This window comes from Melanostigma gelatinosum (assembly GCF_949748355.1).
Source record: "Melanostigma gelatinosum genome assembly, chromosome: 6".
In the NCBI taxonomy this organism is placed as follows: domain Eukaryota; kingdom Metazoa; phylum Chordata; class Actinopteri; order Perciformes; family Zoarcidae; genus Melanostigma; species Melanostigma gelatinosum.
The window spans coordinates 23,593,846-23,618,451 of NC_136639.1; the positions used below are offsets into that span (position 1 = coordinate 23,593,846).

General features: G+C 42.6%; 1 protein-coding gene across 12 annotated transcripts in view; it reads left to right on the plus strand.

The window, feature by feature from the left end:
* Nucleotides 1-427: 427 nt before the first annotated feature.
* LOC306779248 (transducin-like enhancer protein 4) overlaps nucleotides 428-24,606 on the plus strand; it is a gene marked incomplete at its 5' end in the record, with an annotated part of 42,531 nt that continues 18,352 nt past the window's right edge. For 3 of the 12 annotated variants that reach the window (XM_079271089.1, XM_079271081.1, XM_079271082.1), the window contains 6 exons: nucleotides 860-904; nucleotides 1,302-1,399; nucleotides 4,089-4,152; nucleotides 4,277-4,321; nucleotides 20,087-20,149; nucleotides 24,131-24,332. In XM_079271089.1, coding sequence (XP_079127215.1) covers nucleotides 860-904; nucleotides 1,302-1,399; nucleotides 4,089-4,152; nucleotides 4,277-4,321; nucleotides 20,087-20,149; nucleotides 24,131-24,332 — 517 coding nt within the window. Of the gene's footprint in view, nucleotides 905-1,301; nucleotides 1,400-4,088; nucleotides 4,153-4,276; nucleotides 4,322-20,086; nucleotides 20,150-23,084; nucleotides 23,166-24,127; nucleotides 24,350-24,606 lie in introns of all 12 variants that reach the window. The other 9 variants (XM_079271086.1, XM_079271080.1, XM_079271079.1 and 6 more) reach the window with 8 other exon arrangements.

Consider the following 24,606-nt stretch of genomic DNA (forward strand, 5'->3'; position numbering starts at 1 on the left):
TGCATGAATTGCATCCCGTCGGAGGTGATTGGACGACACATCGATGATTGGCACGAGGATGGAGCGCAGCGCGCTCACTCATCCGTCGCCATTGGACGTCTGTAATGGCCGCGCCTCCCTCAGACCGCACGCCATTGGCTTTGGGGGGAAGAGGAGGACGGGGGGGGGGATCTTCGGGAAGTTGTAGTTCTTCGCAGCGGACGCACATCTGTAGTGCTTATTATCGACTAATATGAATTAAACTACACGTCCCTACGTCGCGCCACGGGCTCTCGTAATTGTTGTGAACGTGTATTTTGCGCTCGCACGACCGGTTGCTTCTAAATTTGGCTCAGCCAGCGAGCAGGGCTGCTCCAGTCGAAGAGGTGGTTTCCCCGCCGGTGCCGTCACGAGGATGTGAAACATTAACGGAGGTTCTGTAGGGAAATTAACCGATGCGCCGCGTGGCGACGGGGCGCCGTGGAAGAAGCTGAGTCGCGGACGAGCAAGGTCACGACGTGTCAAAAGTCGCTGCTTTGCAGAGTAAAATCAGAGATATAGAGGATTTTCTTGTTAGTTCAGAGGGAGAATGTTCAGCATTGTGCGCATAGACTCACGCGCTGGAGATTTTGGAGAGGACTGAGACAACTCCTGCTTTGAATGTCACACCGAATCGACTTTTGCAATACTGTCTGAACAGAACGACGGCCGGCCGGAGGTCCGAGGATGTTTCCACTCTTCACGGAACCCGCACATCTAGCCCGCAAACCGGCCACTGACTGAACCCTGTTTTTTTTTTTACGCACGGGGAGAGATATATCTGTGCCCGCACGTTTTGTTTCCCGTGTTTATGTGGATACACTTTGCGCTCCACTTTTAAATGATTCGAGACCTGAGCAAGATGTACCCCCAGGCACGGCATCCGGTAAGTAGAGAGAGAACGGCATCGGCCGAGGCAGTGTGTCAAAAACAGCGCGGATTAACAGCCACGCGCCTGGCGCGTAATCAGTTTAGATCCAAGTTTCCGTGCCACTGCGCGCTCGCACGGACAATTGCGCTCATTTTCAAACTGCTCCAGCTGTGTGTGTGTCGGTGTGTTGTCTGTGTGTGTTTGTGTGTTAATGTGTGCGCGCGCGCCTGGCCAAACGTGTAAAGAGACTGAGTGAAACCGAAAGGCCATCCATATTACAGAGGCCTATTGTCATCTACAGTCTTGCCTGTCTGTGTGTTGTGACACTGAACTTTGGTGGCTCAGTTCTTCCTCTCTCTCTCTCTCTCCCCCCCCCCCCCCTCCCACACACGCCCTTTGCCTTTTGGTTGAGGTCCCCCACCAGCCGGGACAGCCGCTAAAGTTCACTGTCACCGAGTCCTGCGACCGGATCAAGGAGGAGTTCCACTTCCTGCAAGCCCAGTATCACAGGTGAGAGGTTTGGATGGAGCATGATGCTAACATGGAAACACCTGCTCATCGGCAAAACTGTGAGAAAAATATGAAAGCAACGTTCCAGCTTTGCATTGGGGCTGATGAGTGACTACAAATCTGATGTGTGTTTTTAATGCAACCTAATTAGAGCTGCATCAATTAGTCCATTCATTTTTGTAATTGGCATTTTCAAATGATTCATTGAGAAAATAATCAGTAGATTAAAGATTAATGAAAAGGATGGTTAGTTGGAGCCTTCGTCCATATCAATAACTGTCAGAGGTGTGGACTCGAGTCATATGACTTGGATTTAAGTCATGCTTGAGTCGCAAATTTGATGACTATAGACTCGACGAAATCAAACAAGACTTGCAACCCGACTCGGACTTTAACACCAATGAGTAGTGACTTCACTTGGACATGAAATTACTTGATACCTTCCCCCAAAGCCCAAAAATGTAAAAGTATGTCACGAATCAATTTATTTCCAGGATAAACTAACGCTACTCATTCCATTTTATTTGGTGAAGAGATTATGACTTGTTTATGACTCAAAACTCAAAATGACAGACTTGGGACTCGACTTGGGGCTTGTTAGTCTTGACATGACTTGGATCAGGATTTGTCTGTCTTAGGACTTGCATTGAGACTTTTCAAGTCTTTACTTGGGACTTGTCAATCTTGACTTGGGAAGTGACTTGCGACTTCCTGACTTGCCTATCTTGACTTGAAACTTGTCTTGACTGTGGACTCTGGTTTTCTATTGAGACTTTTCAAGTCTTGACTTGGGACTTGTCAGTTTAGACATGGGACTTGTCAGTCTTGACTCGGGATTTGCTTTTCTTGACTTGTGACTTGTCAGTCCTGATGTGGGACATGACTCAGGTTTTGCCTGTCCTGACTTGGGACTTAACTTGGGATTTGCTTGTCTTGACACTTGTCAGTCTCGACTCATTACATTACCGTCCTTTAGCAGACGCTTTTGTCCAAAGCGACTTACAATTCAGATTCTATCACACCATAGGCACAGCTACGGAAGCAATTTTGGGGTTAAGTGTCTTGCTCAAGGACACATCGACATGTGACTAGTGGAGCCGGAGCTCGAACCGTCGATCCTCTGATTGACGGACGGCCCTGCTCTCCACTTAGCCACAGTCGCCCTACTCAGGGACATGAGTGCAAAGACTTGAGATTATTTGTGACATACAGAACAATGACTTGGTCCCACCTCTGTCAACTGAACCCTCCAGATGATCTGGGACAAAAGGTAATTTCCGTGATGTTGACCTCCCTTGCACCGGTCATGTATAAGCCACACTGTCAGACCAAAAAGGTTTCAGGAAAGTCACCATGCAACGGCATGAAATACAAGACCGCTACTGATTTTTGAACGAGTATTTGACCGAGAAACAAAACATTATCAGTATGAGGTAGACGTCCGTCTGAAGATCCCATGAAATGATCCCCCTCAGACCCTCCCGAGTGCCGACATGCTGCTACTTTTGTCCTTAGGTGTGACTAACCACAGGTAAACCCCATCATCCTTGGTATGCACGTCTCTCTCTGCAAACCCAAGTGGTGTGAAATGCTTTTTCACCCGACATGATGAAGTGTGAAATACATTTCTTTGGGGGCGGAACCGTAAGCGCGATACCAATTCATAATAATCGCACACCTCTGGCCTCCCCCGTAATTATTTCCCAATCACCAGGTGGGATGAACCGGTGGTCCAGTTTGCCGGCCAATCCCAGGGGCCGAATGAGCTAAACCAAGGACAGTGTCTGCTGCATGTGTAAGACTGTGATCATCCAAACAGCAGCGAGACACACTGATTTTTATTTATTTATTTTTTTAATAAATAAACAAGGGAAATGATGTTCACACTGAATACACAGTCTTATGTTTTTATGGATATCTTAAGTTTAAAATATTTGTGAAAGTTATCTAATCTCCCGTCTATCTGGAGAAGCTTATACATTCATATTGTGGAAAAATAAAAGTGTGTCTCCAACTTGGACTGTTAGCTGTGTAAATACCCAACCTTCTGGGTCAATGAAACACATCATCATCAAGCTCAAACAGAGGCTCATCTCAACGTATTAACGAATCAACGTTTTAATCACTGTGCCAAAATTCTTCACTCGATTCAAATTCATATTTCAGTCACATGTTAAGTATCTATTTATTCCGCATTCAGCACACTAGCATCCGGACTTTACATGAAACATGACGTGTGTAACAATTACGTGTGAAAAGCTTGCTGTTGTGATATGCGGAGGCTTTTTTTTCCATTAACAGACAACAGTGGAAAGAGTTAAGCCTCTGCCTAACCACAGTCGTAAAATGCATCCTCATTACACGGTTGCCTTTCTGTCGATGGTGCAGTTTGGGCATCCACTCACACTGTAAAGAATATATGATGAGGTACGTGCGGTCGTTTATTGATCCATTAATTACTGCACTGCACCCTGCTTAGTAAGTGTCTGTCTGCAGGGACCCGAGCAGCTTTTTGTTTTTCTTGCACTCCAAAAGTTTCGAAATGTAAATTTAAAACCACAGGATGACTTCACCTTTCCGGCTTGCTGTTCATCTCCAGTTTCCTTTTTTTTTTTTTCTCTCTCTCTCTCTGTCAAAGTCATATTTTGTGAATTTGTTAGAAATGTAACATTTTCCCTCTGCCCCACAGTCTGAAAATGGAGTGTGAGAAACTGGCCAGTGACAAAACGGAGATGCAGAGACACTATGTCATGGTGAGTCTCATAGACTGTGTGTGTGTGTTTGTGTAAACCCATCAGTATTTCTAGCTCTGTGCCAAAAGAGCAACACGTTTGTTTGACCCTGCTTTGATCTTTGTGTTTGATTTTTTTTTCCCAGTACTACGAGATGTCGTACGGACTCAACATCGAGATGCACAAGCAGGTCGGAAATGTTTTTTTTTTCGACCTGAATATCGAAAATAAGTAAAACCGATTCAAACCACACTGTAGTGGGCATCAGAGGAATGCATAAAAAACTAGATCAACGTGATGTTTTTTAGTTCTCAATTTTGATTTTGAAATCTGTAGTTGCTGCTGATTTCTAAAATATTTGAGGTTGGAACCTCGCTTTAACTTTAACTTTAGCTTCTGAATACCGTAACGGAATTGTACCCCAAACCGGACAGTTTTTAGCTAATGTTTCAATACAATTCACTTACAATGTTGATAAAAATGATCGTGTAATGTTTTCAGTTGATTTAATGGTGTTAAACTGAAGTTAAACTTCGTACCTTTCAAACGAAATATTGTTGTAATTATTACAGTTAGCTTTGCCTTTACCAGAGTCGTTAAAACGATGCTAACACGGGTGAATTAGCCGTGCACTGCTCTTGGCCTAATCCGTACAAACACGTTGTAAACACTGTCTGCTGCTGGTTTTTCGGGGATATTCGCTTGTTCCAGGGTCGCAAAAATGACCATCAATGCTGTCAACACATCCGGGACCGTAGTTCTGTCCTTCACAATAAGATATCACGCTTCAACAACTCCAAATGATGCAATAAAAGCTCCTTAATTTCCGTTCGAGCTGTTTAAGCGTCGCCCGAGCGTTCTTTCTGCTTTCTCTCATCAAAGTCACTTTCCTATAGTATTTAGACATATAAACGTCCATATATATTCATGAAATTTGACACATAGATTATTTGATATGTATGAATTAATATTATTTACGTTTGGTTGGCGATCGCCGAAGAAAATGACAGCGTAATGACCGGAAAGGGCGTCACGACGGAATCGTTCGAGACAGGCCAAGAGCAGCTAGCGCCGACCGAGGCAGGCCATCGTTACGTTAGCTGTTGTGCTAGCAGCTAGCAGAGCTACGAGCAACAACAGGACTCAGGACAGCAGAGTTATATTGCAAACCAAGATGATTTATTTCTCTCACTCAAAAACACGCACGCAAAAACACGCAACAACTGTTGTTGCTCGTAGCTCTGCTAGCTGCTAGCACAACAGCTACGGTATTCCGAAGCTACGAGCTACGAGCAACAACAGTTAGTGCCTCGTTGCTTTTAGATTCTAATGAGAAGACACGCTGCTTCGTTTTACTTCTTCCGTTTGGTAGCATTGAGAGACCTTAGTCTGTAAGTATGTCTGCATGAAAAGATGTACGAAGATATATTATATTCGCTAATGCTAATCGCGGTTAGCATTTCCCCATTGGCCGTAATGTTAAAATTAGCCTAGGAGCTAGCGAGTCGGACATGTACATACCGGGTACCTACCGGTTCATGATGTGGTGTGTTCAAGGACCCAAATGCAGACTCAGAACAGCAGAGTTATATTGCAAACCAAGATGATTTATTTCTCTCACTCAAAAACATGCACACAAAAACACGCAGGATCGCTATCGCCTTCGTCCTCCTGTGCACTAAAACCATTGAAGTCCTCTTCTTCAGTGTCGGAATTAAACAGCCTCAGAATTGCTTTGTTCGTGCTTGCAGTTCGTCTGCACCCTGAGTGTCACTTTGCTCCCGAGGCAAATCCGCCCTTGAGCTTGCACTGTCCTCCTCATTGCGCTGTCCTCCTCATCTCGCAGCAGTCCAGCCTTTCGGAACCCGTTGGTGATGGTGGATTCTTTCACACTGCTCCACGCTGTTAGGATTTACTGGCAGACTTGAGAAAAAGTTGCTCTTATGCAGCGTGTCTACGTTGCTCATACTATAGCTCTGAATAGCATTTACGGCTAACTAGCTTGGCCAGTTGCTGCTAGCACAACAGCTATTCAGAGCTATGAGCAACAACAGTTATTGCCTCATTGCTTTTCGTTTGGTAGCCGTGAGAGACCTTAGTCTGTAATGCAAGTCTGTCTGCATGAAAAGATGTAAAAATATATATTATATATTCGCAAATGCTAATCGCAGTTAGCATTTCCCCATTGGCGGTAATGTTAAAATTAGCTTAGAAGCTAGCGAGTCGGACATGTACTGTTAAAAGCATCTTGCCGTTCAACCTTTTTTGTTAACAGTCCTAGTGAGAGGTAGGTCAAAGGTACTTCATCCATAGTGTAGCGACCCTGTCAGTAACAGCTGGTAGCAGAGGGGTTGCTGGTAGCAACTGTTCTGTGTTGGGAGCTAGTAAATGTTGTGTTAGACCTGAACCGGAAGTTGCGGTTGTTGTTGTGGCGGAGAAAAGCTACGGAAAAATCCGTATATAAATCGCACCAAACTACAAGCCGACGCCTCAAAGCGTGGGGTAAAAAGTAGCGGCTTATAGTCCGAAAAGTACGGTACTCTGTTCCCAACTTCAAACACAGACAACAGCCAGAAATGACTCTTTGCATCAATATGTACACCATGAACCAAAATTAAAAACTGTATTATCAGTTTTGGTCATAAATTGATGTTTCATTCCAATATGTTCTACTTTTCATACACAAAAATGCATTCATATGCGTCTTGTGTTTTACTCGAAGAGACATTTCTGACTTGGAGTAACGGGGTAAAAAGTGCAACATACAGAATCCAGAGGGTTAGAAGAATCTTTGATGATTCTGGAAATACCTTCAGCACAGCGGCCAGTTTGATCAAACAACCTTGTGTTTTTTTTCTTTCTTTTTTTTCAAGATCGCTGGGTAATTATTTTTGGAAAAACTGGATGCTCGGCTGTGACTTGAATGTAAGGAGAAAAGAAAACACCCAGAAAAATATACAATCAAGGTTTTGCATTTCATAATGGAAATGTGATTCACAGGGTTAAATAAAAAAAAAAAACAGGAATAGTAATTCGACATGCGAATAATGATTTTGTCAGCTTAATTGAACGAGAAATATGGGCTGAAAAATGAGCGGAGTGAACGAGGGTTTGGCCTTTAACGCGCCTTGACATTACCGCTTGCTTTCTTTTTTTGTTTTTTAACGCAGAGGGTCATTAGCATAAATGTATGTGGTAACTGCACATGAGCTGCCAGGCTAAATGACTGGCTAAACCAGCTACACGCTCATTTCCAGAGAAATGGTGTGTGTAGTGGGGGGGAAGCATGTGATAAATGCTCGGCCTTTGTTTTTGTGTTTCTGTGTATCTATACCAGGGGTCTCAAACTCATTTTCACTCCGGGCCACATCAGCATCACGTTCGGCCTCAAAGGGCCGGTTGTAAATGTAAGACTGTGTAAATGTAACTACTCCTAACATATTGGTAAATAACTGTCTCTGCATTTGATTATTTATTCAAGTGTAAAAATATTGTACATGTAGTTATATAAATGTAAACATATATTTAAGCACATTTCTGTTATTATAACTTAAATCCTTTTAATTTAGGGTTAAGAAACCCACATTACTCTATCAAAGATCAAACTATTAAAGAAAATAGCAAAGACAAATATCAAACACAAGTTATTACAATAACTTTGTTCAATGCTTAAAATCCTTTCAAGGGTGCGTTTGCACAATCCGACATGAAGTATTTCATGTGTTTTTAAAGCCACGTTTGAAGTAGTCTTCAATGTACTCACAATACATTTCCATTTCAAATGTACAGTAACCAGCCAAAGAGCTGCTTCTGTGTTTAAGTATCTCATCATTATGTCTTTCTTTCATAGTTTTGACTTTCTATCTCGGAATTATGACTTTCTATCATAGTTATGACTTTCTATCTCATAACGTCGACTTTCTATCTCATAATTTCGACTATGGGGATATTTTTATTATCAATTCTAACTTAAAAAAACAAAAAAAAGAACTATTTTTTTTTTGTGTTGGCGGATTCGCGGGCCACATAAAATGACGTGGCGGGCCGAATTCGGCCCGCGGGCCGGGAGTTTGAGACCCCTGATCTATACTGTGTGTTTACTGTGTTGCGGGGAATCTGTAGAACAGCCTGTATGTACATTATATCGTACATGTTTGCTTACTGTAGTATGTGCATGCGTTTGTGTCTACGCACACTGGGATTGTTTATTTACTTGTGTGTGTGTGCCGTTTGTGTATTTGTGCTTGTCGTGTGTGGTCATATATTGGAAACCTTTTTTTGTGTGCGTGGGTTTTGGTCTTTGTGTGAGTTTCTGTCGCAGTTTGTGTGAATGTTGCACACACATGCAGCCTTTTACTGGGACACTAATCAGACTTGTGTGATGATATATGGGGGGTGTCTACGATACGTTCTGCTGTGTGTGTGTGTGTGCGTGTGTGTGTGTGTGTGTGTTTATCGGGGGAAAGGGGAGAACCTAATTTCTGCTGTGTGTGTGTGTGTGTGTGGTGGGGGGGGGGTTGGAAGCAAATGAGTTGGATGTGCTGGCTGTGTGTGCGCGCACTCATAGACCAGTAATAATGTGTCTCTCATACACGCTATGCAGATATGAGGCGCGTGGCTAGTTGAGTGGATGCCGAGATTGAAGGGGGGGTGGTAGCTTCTAACCCATTAAGGCAGTCGACCCCCGCCGCCAAGCGGATCACTAATATTGCTTGCTTAGCATTTTCTGAGGGTAATAGGCCACATTGATTTTTTTTCTTTTTTTTTTTAGTTCTTTCCTGTTTTATTTACACAGGAGGGCCCCGCTGCCCCTCGTTAAAGACAAATTGACTCCTAGATGGAGAGGATGGGGCTGTGTGGGGGGGAGGGGGTCAGAGAGCTGCGAGAGGACAGCTAATCAATTGCAAATTAGCGGGGCCGAAAGAGAAATGAAGCAAGCGAGGGGACAGGGAGGGAGGGAGGAGGAGAGGAGAGAAGAGAAGGAAGTAATGACACGTTTTGATGCTGAAGACTGGCAGCTTTTTCAATGAGGGCTGACAACTCGTTAAACTGCAGCCGATAGGGAGATTTCTTTTTTCATTTCGAGGATTTCGGTCACGTAATGTCTCAGAAAATGCATTGAGAAGAATAAATCACATCTGAACCTTTTGAATTACAGAAAATACGATTTTAAAACACAGACAGGCAATTATTTCTTAATATTTTCTGATGGTTGACAAACAAACATCTTTCACATCCAGCATATTGATAATTTTCAGATTCAGGTTTATCTTCCGTGTGTAACAACAGGTAAAATTGTGACCGTTTGTCCCCCACTTGTGGGTTGGGACGTAGTAGTTCGACGTTTCGGGAAATTCACTCCTCTTCCTTGTTGAGCGTTAGATAAGAAGACCAAAACCACTTCCCGCGTCTGTTTGGTAAATATGAAGCTACGACCAGCAGCCGGTTAGGTTAGGTTAGGTTACCTTAGCATAGCTTAGCATAAAGACATAGGTGCTCATTGTTCGAGAGTCTGGCCTTTGTTCCGATTGGTGAAATGAGACAAAAATCAACAAGAAATTATCTTTGATGTTGCAAATTGCTACTAGCATGTAGCATGTACATTTAGTGAAGCAAGCCCGTGACAACTTTGATAAGGTGCAAAATAGAAATACTGTATTATTTACAATAAGCACTAACTCTGATGTCTGTAAAGCGTCCTTTGTTTTCTCCTCCCTGCCCCTCACTACCTATCTAACTGTGTCTTTCACACACACACACACACATACAGTCACAAGGGAATACAGCCTTTATATGGTGGGGTCCATTAGGTGTAGCTGGTGGTGAAAAGAGGTGCTGATGTGGTGCTTACAAAGCTTCACAGGGGAGATGGACATTTGATCTTCTATCTGACCCATTCTGACTCCGGGGCTCCTGCCTGATCTAATTTCTTTGTTGTTAAGAGTATTTGCATTCTTTTGGGCCACATCTCTGGAGATAAGTGCTTATTGCTGAGGTGTTTTTTTTGTGCTGCGCTAGCTACAAGATAGCAAGTAGGTGCTCTCAAGTAAATAATGAAAGCATATTCAGTGGCAAATACAGCCCTTTTTTACTGTCCATTAAAGCCAGGCGGTTAGTGCACGTTGTTGATCTGATCACAAGGGGCCAAACCATATAATACGTTTGATGTTGCACAGCCACTGCTCACTGATACCCCCCTCCCCCTCCCTTTTTCAGGTGGAGCGTTTCTCCGGGCGACTCACACAGAGAGGGTCAAAGATAAATTTAGCGCAAATGATCTCGCCTCCGAGGTTCCCGGGCTTTATGTGACCGCAGAGTCCTCTAATCTGGCAATAAGCTTCCTGGATCGACCCGAGTTTGAGTCCTCACCTTAGAGGACTCTCTGGCAAGTCGTTTCTCGTTATTTATCGACTGTCGAGGCGTGTGACAGGTCCGGGTCGAAGTCGAGGCCTGCTAGCTGCAGAACAACAAGCAAAAAAAAATCTCTAGGTTTACACAAACCACAGGACACTTTTTGTGAAAAAAAGAAAAGAGGAGCCCTGCATTTTCGCTTCGGTGTCTGTATGAACAGACGTGTTTGGCCAAACAGGCTGACATCCCCTGCACTCTGGCCGACAGTCACGATGGTCTGGCATTGATGTAAAATGTCACCTGAAATTGGTTGTGTTGCCTCGCGGGAGGAAAAAAAAAAAGCATCTCTATTTCCTCTTTCTGCTCCGGCGCTTTTGTTTCTTTTTCTGTGCCAACATCTCAGGTTCACCTCTTCAAAACGAATCGATCGGTGGTTCAGGTTGTAGTTGTAGTTGTTAGTGGAAATCAGCATCTTTATTTTAAAGCTTTAGAATCTTTATTTTTACGCACCTGTGACATTCTTTCAAAACTCAAATATTAGTGGTATTCAAGTACTGTATTAGTGGTTTCGCATGTTTTAGCCGATTTGCTACAAAGTACATTCGATTACCGTAATTGAATAATCTGTTTAATACGTCCTCTATTTATGTTAGGCTCACAAAAAACATGTCAAACCTCCAAGATAATTCATTTATTATCATAGAGGACAAGGAAAATCAGCAAATACCATGCTTTTGAAAAACTGAACTGTTGAAGGACCAATCCCTTCACCACTAAACTGCATATATTTTACATTTAAACCATTAAAAAGTAACTGCACACATTTTTCCCCCTCTAAATGATATGACTGTACTTCTGTTTATAGTAACATCTCATTGTTGAAAATGGCCCCAAAACTTAATTTACTGTTTTAAATCAGCCCTTATGTTGCAAAGCCAGTTCTGAGATAGAACCGACAGGATTAATCTACATCATGAAATAAAAATATGTTAACACGCTCTAATCAGCAAAGTAGTCTCCCAGCGGTGGGGAGTGAGGCGGAGGGACCGCAAGGTGTAATTCCTGTCTCATTTGTTGTCTGATAAACAGTAAATCCATCAAATTCACCGACCCATATCTCATATTTCCAAGCTAACGTAGCTGTCATGTTTTAGCCTTTTTCAAAATGATGCAGCAGGTGGACTTCGCCTCAGACCTGTGAATGAATTTACTCCTTAAGAAAACCATGCAGTTGTGTTTCAGACAGTTCATTTCTGTATGATGAAACACATTGTTTACACCATCACAGTGAGCGTGAAGTTGACTTTTTATTAAAGTCATATCATGGTTGGGGCGCTAAAGTTTAAATGCAAATGAATTAGAAAAGTCAATGCGTGTTGCCACGCATTAACAGAAAGAAGGACAACCCCAAAATACTTCAGAATCAATTGTATTACTTATAATGTGTACTTTGGGAGCTTGATGGGTGATGCTTTAATCGTGGCGTTGCCTAGCAGCGATCTTATGTCCAAGTAGATGTGGCAACATCTCATACAGCCTGATCCTCACCTCTAGCGGTCTGCCATCCATTCACTGTGTCCTTGAACATCCATTTCCTTATGCTAGACTGGTGGAAACACTTCTCTCATTCATTCACTTTCTAAGGTGCAAATACTGAGCATGGCCTCCTTTGCTCTCAACACACCTAACTAAGGTACCCTTGAGCAATGCACTTACACCCCAACCAACAACTACAGTGGGGTTTCGCAAAGGCTAATATGTACTGGGCAGCTCCCCAGTGTGTATGAAACCGAACCAAGCTGAAAAAGGGCATGTGTGCACAGCAAGTCTTCCCTGGATAAACGTTAAATATAAAAAGAAAATGTCAGTGTTTTAGGTTTGCGTGTGGCTGCAGCACTGTGTAAATCGCAGGTAAATTAAACTGCAGCCCGACCATCGGCTTGACGCTAAATGGCTTCCGAACCCCACTGATAGCTGGTGCTCAGGCACCCTGGGTCTTCCAAAATACATTATTAAGATCTACAATTTTTTTTGTCTCGGATGTCTTAAAAAAGTTCAACAATAAAAACACTTCATCAGAAACAAATTAGGGCACTTGGATGACGAATAGTCGAATCATGAAGCTTGAACATTGAATGAATCAATGCACTCGCTGGAACCGCTTTAGTGCGTTACCTCTCAAACCTGTGGGAATGTCTGCGTATGTCTGCAGAGGGAATGAAGCTTAGCTTGAAGTCATGCTTCTTCTCTTATGTTTGTTTTTTCTGTTCGTCTGCTGTGTGGCTGAGTACAACATGGCAGCATTTTCTCACTAATCTACTGTTGACTGGCAATACCTTCACCTGAGTTTGTGCTGCTTCTTATTTTCTGGCAGATCACAGATCTTTTGTCTGCAAAGATAAAAAATCAAACATGTAAAAGTCAATTTTCTGCTGATCCGTAACACTGAGCGCGTCCAAAGTATTATTATAAGAATAAATTAATAAACTTCAGCAGGAAGTGCTTTGTAAAAGTAATATTTGTTTTGCATTCATTGTAAAGACAGTACCTCTTAACTTTAGGCACTTTAAAATGTTCTATCTAAAAGCTGGTGTCTTGTAGATCTCCAGTGTACTCCCACAAATGATTGATCGAGTAGTCGATCGACAGAAAATTGATGGAGCTGAATGGAATGCTGGCCAAAGGAGGTCCCCAAGGTGCAGAAATACTGAGTGTGAATGGAGTGTGTCTAGATGGGGTGTTCGCCAATTTTGGGTTGTAATCATTCAATCAGACAATTTTGTCCACAATACAACAGTGGTCGTTGCAGACACACCTGGTGGAGATCTGCACTTTACTGAGTACATTTTTCTAGTGTCTCTTGTTATGGTGTCGCAGTGTCTACCTCAGATGTTTCTTCTTTCCTATTCTGCCTCGGCTTCCTTTAAGCTTCATTCACATTTCCTCTGGCCCCTTCGTTACCATTTCTCTACCCGTTTCCTGTCCCAGTCACCTGACCTCCCCTTCCAGCCACTCCCTCTTGCCCCACAACAATAACACCCTTCCCACCCGCCTCCTCACCTGTCTCCACTTTGCCTCATCAGCTCTGCAGTATATAACTTGCCAATTTCCACTCATTCCCTGTAAGATTGTCAATGATACTTATGGCTTTTCCAGTCCTCTAAACCGGATCTGTTCCTGCGGCTTCTTTGTTGCTTGTTCCTGACCAGCTCACCTGTCTTGGATTTGTTTGTTCGGACTGCCATCCTGTTGCTAGCGGTAGTTGCAGTGCTGTTTGCATCCTATTTGTTTTGCTTTGCTGATGGTTTTTCAGTTGTCCAGTCAAGGGTTAGGGTCAAGTTTTTACTCGCAAAGAAAATACTGCTGTAAGTTTTTGTAAGTCAAATTATTTGTAAAATTGGTAGTACAGGAGAGTTCTCTGACCATTGTGCTTGCAGGTGGCCTTATCAGGTGGAAGGATCTGCTGTATAGTTGTACATATTTAGTCTTACAAAACAAAGAGTGTATCCCCGTGTGCCATTTAGTGTGTGGTTTTGTGCAAGTCTGTCTTTTTTTTTGTGTGTTTGGATTGGAGTTGCACTACTATCACTCCCTTTGGGACAGTGGATCAGGCAATTTCCTGTAAAAAAAATCATACCTGATGTGGAGAGAGAGTGCTGTATAATCTTTAAAAGCCAACCCTCAGGTTCCGTGAAACCATCTGATGAATACAGAGAAGGCTGTGGAGGTGTGTAACTGCGTGCGCGTGAACGACTGTTTGTGTGCCATCCTGCCGCAGCCTTGCTCGTGCAGACTGTGATGGGTTTGTATCGGTGTGGGTGTCTGCAGGTTTGCTCTCGTGGCCTCCGGGGGGGCTTCTGTTTCTACTGATACCTGAGCAAAGTTCACCTCTGTCAAGGTTATAACATGAAACTAGCCCTTGATATGTAGCGTCTTCTGCTACTTGGACTTGGAGGAATTATCTCAGCCCGTGATGGCTTTTTCAGCAGTTATCCCTGAATTAAGCTGATTAAAATGTCACATTTTCCTTGAGCTCTCTGCTCAAGTGCACTCCCCTCGCCTCCAAAATCCTCCAACTTCTCAAGGGGACAAAGTCCTGGGTTTTTATTTACAAATCACCCATTAGGCAGATGTTGATTGAGGTTCAGAAAGTGCAGCTGTAGAAAATCTTCCCAGAGATACTGAAGGATTTCTGAGACTGATACTGATATTTGAGTTTGAAAAAATTGATAGTGGAAAGTAAGATATACAGTAGAGGGGAAACCTTCAAGAAGTTAGCAATAACTCTTGATAGCAAAATATCTCTCAAATAGTTTTAAAAAGGCACAAATTGTGTCATTATAGTGGGTTTTTTGTGCTCCATTTGCGAAATAAAGAGATTTTGTTGAAAGTCTGATGAATGTCCTCAAGTGATGTCACTTGAGTCAGTGTCAGTTGGGTTTAAAGACTTCTGGGGCTGTGGAGTTAGAAAAGGAGATGACAAGGTCTCTGCTGATCTCCGCTTGAGGCTAGCGGCGTGGGGCTACATTAGCCGTTACTAGCAAAACACACTGCTGTCAGAGATCAGGTTGCACTGTGAGTAATGTAGTTTTGACCATAGACTGCATATATAAGAAGCAGACGTAGTCATCGTGACATCACCCTTTGGTTTGTGGACTGTTGTTTTGAGCCTCGAGTTCGGCGATTTTTCCGTCGCCATCTTGGAATATGGCCGTCGCCATGTTGTGGTTTTTCCCAACCAATGAACGAAAGTTACCATATTTGGAATGTGGCGGAGTGACGTAGAGACATCGTGTACGGCTGGTAGCAGCAGCGACCTGTCAATCACAGTAAGCCCGCCCTAAAGAATACTCCAGCTTTATGGTCTATTTGACACTAAATGATCCATAATTTACGAAATGAACATCATGTATTGAAGAAGACTTGAAACTAGAGATTGAGACCACAAACTCATGTTTACAATGTTTACTGAGGGTAATAAATCAAGTGAAAAGTAGTCATTTTCTCATAGACTTCTATACAATCTGACTAAGTTTAAAGACACTTCTGCATTGGCTTCACTCGGCAGAACCAGAGGTTGGCGCCTGCTTTTGACAAAGGAATGCATTTTTTTTTTTAAATAAGTTAACAAAATCACTTCTGCTTGCAATTGATGATTAATGCAATCATATTAATTGTTGAAATGCTGTTAAGCATTCCAACAATTGTTCTTGTTCTTCGAATCTTTATTCAACTTCTATTTCTTCCGTCCCACCTCTTCTTCTCCTTCATATTTTAAGCTCCAGAAACCGTTCAATGATTTAAATGTTCAACTCTTTCACCAGAGGGGTGCTATGACTTTTCATATTTCTAACCTTTAAACTTTTTGAATTATTCAGCTTTTTATTTTCAATGGGATCTCAATGGAGAAAATGTTCAAATCCTCTTCAACTTCTTCAACTTTCAAAGTTCAAAGTTCAAAGTTTGCTTTATTGTAAATTCCACAATGTACTGAACATACAGGGGAGTTGAAAAGACGTTTCTCTCTAGTCCAACCTAAACATATAAAGTGAATACAGTGCAATAGATTAAAAAACATTAAAAAACATTTTGACAATAAATATATAAAATAAGAGAAAAAAAAACAAAAAAAGCTATCAATCTGTATTTAGCAGCAGTTGGACATGGGGAGTCTTAAAAGAGAGGAGGGAGAGATTTTAGAGAGTTCAGCTTCCTAACAGCCTGGTGGACGAAGCTGTTTGAGAGTCTGGTGGTGCGAGCACGGAGGCTCCGGTATCTTCTCCCAGAGGGCAGGAGGCTGAAGAGACTTTGTGAGGGGTGGCTGGAGTCGCGCACAATCATGGTAACTTTGCGGATGAGGCGAGTGTCATATATGTCCTGCAGGGAGGGGAGTGAGGCACCAATGATCCTTCCAGCTGTGTTCACTATGCGCTGCAGGGTTTTCCTGTTGTAGTCAGTGCAGCTTCCGCCCCACACAGTGATGCAGTTTGTCAGGATGCTCTCAATGATGCCTCGGTAAAATGTGCACATGATGGGTGGTGGTGTTCTTGCCTTCTTCAGTTTGCGGAGAAAGTAGAGGCGCCTATGGGCTTTCTTTGCCAGTGATGTTGTGTTTGCTGTCCACGAGAGGTCCTCACTGATGTCCACCCCCAGGAATTTGGTGCTGCTCACTCTCTCTATATCAGCACCATTGATGGTCAGTGGTGGGTGTTGAGTGTGGCCTCTCCGGAAGTCAACAATAATCTCCTTGGTCTTGCTGTTATTCAGAAGGAGGTTGTTGTCTCTGCACCACGTGGTCAGAAGGCTGACCTCCTTCCTATAGTGGGTCTCATCGTTGTTGGTGATGAGACCAACCAGAGTTGTGTCGTCTGCAAACTTCAAATCCTTCAACTATCTCATATTGTCAGCTACAGACACCATTTGAGACAACCCTGAACTATTGCCGCATAATTCAGCTTTCCGATATCTTTTAAACTTTTTGAACTGCAGCAATTTAACTTTTATGATTTTTCAGCCCTTTTCTGACTTTATAATGGGTGTGTATTGCGCAGCTTAGAGTGCGTGATGTCACCGCTAGAGTGAAGAGCAGCTTGAGATTCTTGTGAAAAAAACATTTGTGTTTTGCCACTGTGTCCACAATCTTCACTCTTCATGCATAATTTCTGGATGTAAAAGTAGCTAATATTGTCCTTGTCGTAGAAAAATTACTGTGGAATTCCACAGATTTCCACATTTGACACAGAAGCCATTAATTGAGAGAAAAACCAACTTTCTGCTCCATAGAGACCAATGTTAAATTTTGCTTCAAAAACATCTTCCACAGAACACGGTACCCCATTTCTAGATCGCCAGTTAAGCCACATATTTTACACTACAGACACAATTTTTACAAGATCTGTTCTTCAACTCATCCTTCCTCTCAATTATTAATGTTGGAGCAATAGGACGTACGGTTATGGGCGTTTTGAGGATTTGTTTGAGAGGTGTTTCCCTGTTTTATCTCCATGAAATGGCTTCAGGCACACAGGTGTTTGCGATTGAGCCAATTAGTGATGTTTATAAACACACAGACACACATGCACTCCTCTGTCGCTCTCTCTCTCTCTCTCTCTCTCTCATATTCAGTCATTCAGGTCTTGGAGACTTTTAGAGGATCCCCCCCCCCCACACACACACACCCCATTTCAAAATAAAAGCCCCAAAGAGTGAATTCTAATTGAAATGCTTGTGATGTCACAATTTGTCAGAGTACAAGGATTGCTTATTATGGCAGCAAATCCTTCCATCTGACTGAGAAACCAGATAATACGTGTTTGACTAATAATCATTTAAAATGAATCGATTGTCAAAGGAAATGTTGAATGAATAGTTGATTAGTGTTTGTCTCTAATTGGTTTAGCAGTGCCTTCAACCTGCAAAGGTTATACAGGTCATAAAGTGTGACCAACTCACTCCCTGGTTGACACGTAACCACCCAAGTTTAAATAATTTCTCTTCAGTCAGACCTCTCGGTTGACAATCTGCTTTACTTTTAACACTCGATGATAAAGTTTCAGAGGGCACACTCTCTCTCCCTGTGATGTTTGTTCCTTCTGTTTTGGTGACATTGGTGCAGAAGCGCTCATTACCGTGCCGCCTGGCCACCGACTGCACTTTCCAGAGATCATCTTTAGAAACGCACAGTGTGGGTGGCACTTTGATGTCTTTTATCTTGCATTCCTCTGCAGATGAAGTTTTAGTTTCTGGCAGTTTTGCTCTTTTCATGGCCATTGCTGCTCATGCTATCAGTTCCTCTTTTTTCATCAAAATACCTCCCAAAAAATGCCCAGTGAAATGTTAGTTAGAGCGCCTTTAGCTTTCTGGAATGAGAGTATTCCGGAACATAGAGAGGCGAAATCCCGCCCTTTCTGGGACCTTATTTTAGAAAAAGAAAATTGGTACAGTAGTCAACGGGGAGAGATCATTTTTGTCGAAGGCTTTTATTGTGAAAGGTAAGAATGGAAGGAGAGGATCAGGTCTTTGTCACCTTGCAGCAGACTATCAAGCCTCCCTGTTGTACAATGCAGTGTATGTCTCGAACGTGATTGGTTGATGCCGACATCATCTACATCAGTGATTCTCAACTGGTGGGTCGCGACCCAAAAGTGGGTCGCGGACCCGTTTTCAGTGGGTCGCGGGCCTTTGCCTGACAAGAAAAAAAGTTGTGATTTTATTTTGAAGGGATTTTTTATGCAGCGGAATTATTCCAGCGTTGCAGGAAAAACACCGACCAATGCGTTGTGAATCACATCACGTGATGCAGCTCAACCATATCAAATATGGGTATTCTGACACGTTTCCTGACTTGAGTGAGATGTACACACACCGTGACACACGAAAAGAGACGAGGATATAGAGAGCAGAGCAGGACTGTTGAGCTGTGAGATGTGAAAGTCAAATCATAAGACGATCTTCAAAAGAGAAAAATGACCAGAGAGACCAGAGTCATTAGACTCTGACTGGTCAGACTCATAGAGGTGAATTCTTCAAACACTAATTTCTCTTTTTAGTAGATGATAAAAATATAATATTGTGGCTTCTTCACTTCACACTGAATGAACAGAATTTAAAGCTGCAAGGCAATTCAGTGAAAATTATTTTTCTAAATTGAATTTCGTTACGTAACAAATTTTTTAATCCAGCCATTATTTTACTTGAAATGAGAAGAACATTTATTCATGTATTTCTATGTATTATTTATAATCCATCCAGTTAAATTTGAAAAATGAGAAAAATAATTGTTAAAATATAATTGATGTGTACTTTCTTTATTTGATTTGACGGTTGTTTACTACACAGACGTTACTACTACTAGACTTCTTGAATATAGATATACCCAAATTAAATATTTTTATATATATATATTATATATATATATATGATATATATTATATATTAAATATATATATATATAATTTGGGTCGTGGGTCTCGGCTTGTCATTAAGGGGTGATGGTGGGTCCCGTAGCCAGACCAGTTGAGAACCACTGATCTACATCAACATGATGCTACATGGCTTTTTCGCCACAAATATTCCCGCTCAGTGTGCGCAAAGTACTCTTGACAAAAACAACAGATGAGAAAAAAATTAATTGATGTGTGAATTAACTGCACTTCCCCTGCCACTAAAAGTTGCAGAATGGATGATTGATGGATGGATGATTGACGATTGATGGATGGATGTCATGATATTATTTGTTGAAACTGGGCCGTATTAGCCTACATGTGCACGTCATACTTTGTTTTACTGGGAAAAAAGATGGCTTGATATGATTGAATCCGATAAAATGGATGAATTTACATTTTGTGTTTTGCATGTATTGTTAAATAGATTCACAATATGGCTGGTGTGATCTAAAAGTGTTTAAAATAGATTTTAAAATAGACTCACCAGACAGCGCTCAACAACTGACACTGCATCAAATGGGCCGTTACTTGAATTTAACACGCATTGCACTTGTCTTGATATGAGCATATTCTTTTTTAGGACGCCGCCGCCTCCTCGGCCCTTTCTGTGAATATTGAAAGATGATTGTGTTGTCTGCGCCCACCTCTCTGTCTTGCAGGCTGAGATCGTCAAGCGGCTGAACGCGATCTGCGCCCAAGTCATCCCTTTCCTCTCTCAGGAGGTAAGACAAAAAAAATAGAAGAGTGAAGATGGTGGTGGGTGAGGGAGAGAGAGAGAGAAACAACTGAAGACAGATAGGACCCATAGAAGGATGGAGAAGTGTGTGGTGGATTGGGAGGACAAACAGACAGATATGGACACACACACTCACACAGATTATCCTGGGCTAATCCTCCCTGCTCCGGATAGGCAGATATGCTCTGAATTCATAAAATGTCTCCCACTAGCAGGAGCCAGCGGCTGAGTGTGTGTGTGTGAGAAAATGATTTTGTGTGTGTGTCCACCTGCGTGCACATAAACTAAACATGGGCACGTACAGTGGTGGGTGTGTGAGGTGTTTCACACAGTATGTTCATTATGGAACCTTTAGGCGTCTGTGTTTAGCCGGTAAATCCTTTCTCTGGACGAGTTGAAAGTGTGTGTGTGTGCGTGTGCGCGCGTTGAGGGGTGGGACCAGCAGGAAGTAGCGAGTGTGGACGCCAAAAAGCTCTCCTCCAGATTAGCCATGGATTAGGATGGTTTAGGGTGGATTAGGAATAATGGCATTAGACTGCGGTGCTGCTACACAGCCCCGAGGCCCGCGGAGAGGGGAGGCAGGGAGAGAAAGCGGCTTTTTACTGCTTTTGTTTTTTCTGAACATGCAGCCTCGTTCGCCGAAGCGCAACAACAATCATGTTATTATTGTGCAGTCAAAATCACACCGGCTGCGTGGCGAGTTCATGTTTGAGAGAGCTCTTTGTTTTAATTGTTTTTGTTTTTGTCACTTCCCGATGTTCCTTCTCACGGTTTAGGCATTTCTTTGACAGCAGCATTGTTGTCGCTAATAAGACGACGTATCAATATCATCTTTCTCTATAATAGTGCGTATGTAGATAGGGTTTGGTCTCACACATTTACTGCGGTTCAGATATTCCGATATTTCTTCACTAAAATCATGATTTTGCTAAATGTATGCTGTGTTTCCTTTAAAAGTAAAACACGTTATTTTCTTTTTTTCAAGAAAAGGGTAAAAAGCCTTGACTTCAGGTATTGGGAGATACCGAATACCGATAGCAGTGTATAATTAATAAGCTGTATGCCTCACTGTGTGGAAGTTTCTAAAGCAACATCAGGCTTGATCTACACAATGCTTTCATAACTTAACTTTAAACTAAATATAATAAATGAATACATGGATGAATGTACTACATTTTTATCCATAATAATGGCATCCTCCGATATACCAGATTGGCCCGATCAAGTTATTTGAGTCTGTATCAGACCGATATCGGTATTGAATTTCCAACAGTTTTTGTAATGATCGTTGGGAACTTTTGATATTTAAGTGTTCTCTTTCGCAACAGTGTAGAAGTGTGACAGCCTTCAGTGATCCACCCACTTTAGAAAAAGTGTGTGTCTCGGGAGAACATGTTTTCGGGTTGTCCGTCCGTCCGTCTGTAGTTGATTTTCGTGAATGAGTACTGGAGGGAATTTCTTCAAATTTGGTACAGATTACAATATGGTCGTCAAAGGTCAAGGTCACTGTGACCTCACAAAGCACCTTTCATGGCCATAACTCAAGAATGCATACGCTAGTTATACCAATTTCACACAAATGTCTAATAGGATGAAATGATGCAGTGAGTCAGAAATGGATGTAAAGTGTGACTTGACGGGTTGGCAGAGCCATACAACCGCAAGGCGGAAATTCTAGTTTTCCATTTCTGCTTGTCTCCCTCAGCTATTGCAAACACTTCCGAGCAGCTAACAAAGCAGCGTTTTAGACGTTTGTTCCTGCATCACGTATTATGTTACGGTACAACACATAAACTCTAATGACAACGGGATTAAATGAAAAGCATGTGATTGGGCTGAAATGTTAAAGTAAATTGTTAGTCATTGAATATCAAGTGTCTGTCCCACGTCTGTAATTATAAGGATGATTGATAATAGCCACCCGGCTGATGGATCTTTTCATGTGTGCGAGTCACGTTCAGGCAAGTTAGACTCATCGTGCAAAGGTGAAGCTGAACCGATGGTCAGGTTCATTTCCACGGTGGATAAGCCCTTTCTTCTCTGCCCTGCTTTGATGTTTTGCGCTTCCCTGAAATGAATCTTGGCTGCTCTCCCTCACCGTCTGGATCCGTCTCTCTCGCTCCGTACCCTTTGGATGACTTTGCCCTCTTAGCCTGTCTTTCTCTCCACAAATATGTTTGTTTTCTCACCGTGAAGTTTAAAAAAAAAATGTATCAGCTTTTCTAGCAACAGAATGGCTTAGAAATTTATGGTTGTGGCGTTTTGATTGAAGGAACTGACGGATGTCAAATGTCCAGTGCATTATCTCCAGCACAAACGTTATTAAATACACACAGACTGGGCTTCTCTGGAAGATGTCATAGGTGTTTATATCAGGATGTTTGGCCTCTTTTACGACGTTTATTTTGGTATCTGTTTGGTTTTCAAATTCTGCTCCCCGAAGACGGAATTAACTAACCTGAGAGAGTCACACTTGACCGACTAACACGCACACTTTTTACTGAACGCACTGGTTTTCCCAAATAAAGAGCAGCGATAACTCGGAGGACGGATTTAATCTGGATCTGGTTCGAGACTGTCTACAGTGAGATATCGTTCAGTTCACTCTTGTTACTGCACATTTATGGCTGCTTTAATGAGCTGTGCAACGGCTTGTCAGGTTTTATAATCAGCTCATTGCTGCGTGTCGATTCATAATTGTACATCGGGCGGTGTAGTGTTACGGTGATGATGGACGTGTGCACTCAGGGGCCGATACACAGTCTTCATTTTTACCAGAGAATTGCGCATGCGTGTCGTTGTAGTTCATAGAGGTCATAGATGTCCGAATACTACAGACAGTCTTTTTCTCCATCTCAGTTGTTGCTGCGATGTCTCGCTCACTCAGCTCTTCCCTGTCTGTCTGTCTGTCTGTCTCGCAGCATCAGCAGCAGGTGGTGCAGGCGGTGGAGCGGGCCAAGCAGGTCACCATGGCTGAACTCAACGCCATCATAGGAGTGGGTGTATTGCACACACACACACACACATCATAGGAGTGGGTGTATTGCACACACACACACACACACGCATGCACACGCTGTAATAGAAAAATGCGGTAAGACTGATCTAACAGAGATACATGTTTGACAGCGAGAGAGTTCTAAGATGAGAACTGGAGCTAAACTAACTGCTAACTGTACCACTTTGTTGCAACAAGAATGATGAGGGGGGTTTTTTTTGGACATTATTCTACTCTATTCGTTCACCAAATATTATTCACTAGACACTTTGACGTAATCCTGGGTCAGGTTTTACACCCGTTCTTACTGTGCGAGTAACGAGTGAATATGGAGCGCTACAGACACGAGTCCAAAAACCAGGAAATGAGTCAGCGTTTATGCACCTCTGGTTCCCTCCTCTCTGAATCAGAGTTTTTGAATGGCTTTTTGGTTTAGATGCCTGAAATCAGGTCAGCATAGGAGATTTTAAGGTTTTGTTTTGCGACGTCAAATACGTCAGTAAATCTCGTGAATTTTTCAGCTTTTTACGTGTTTTTAAAAAGGCGGTTTCTAACAAGTGGGCTATTAAACCCCATTACACTGACGAGTACGCACTCGTGTCACAAGTTAGTTCTCCAGAGAGCACTGGGAATTTAGTTTTTTGACTGCAAAATATTCCCGTTGAACAAATCCTGTTTGAATAAATGTAAGGGATCCTCATGATCAGAAATATACATTCATATTCAATAGTGAAATAAACATTTAAATTACATTTTTTCTAAAAAGATTCAATGCAAGTTGTGCTTTCCTCCGACACACCTGTCGCGTCTAGATACTTCAAAGTGTCATTTTCTTTGACGATGCTTTGAAATATTGGGTTCACAAGTAATACCCAAATCCTGTTCTCTGCGTACTGGCTTCTTCTCATGTCTTCTACCACGCAAAGTGCTGCCTAACACTAACCATCGCTTCTGTGTGCGGTTCAGCAGCAGCAGCTCCAGGCTCAGCACCTCTCCCACGGCCACGCCATCCCCGTCCCGCTCACGCCGCATCCGGCGGGCCTCCAGCCCCCCCTGTCCCTCGGGGCCGGCACCACGGCCAGCCTGCTGGCTCTGTCCTCCGCCCTACACCACCAACTGCCGCACAAAGACGAGAGGAAGCACCACGACAACAGCGGCGAACACCCGAGAGGTAAGGTCTGCCCTGCTGTGTGTGTGTGTGTGTGTGTGTGCGTGTGTGTGTGTGTGTTTACTGTTTATGCCTGCAGTAAGTCTTAGCGTTCAACACTGCTTCTTTTTGTGTCAAAGTTTTTATTTGGTTACTTCCTCCTCCATTTTTTATATAATACAGATATTAATTGTAATTCTACTTTTATCTATGAATGAAGTCCATATAGCTGACGAAAATGTAGCTGAGATATTTAAAAATATACAGACAACCCAAATGTAACATATCGACATTTTAA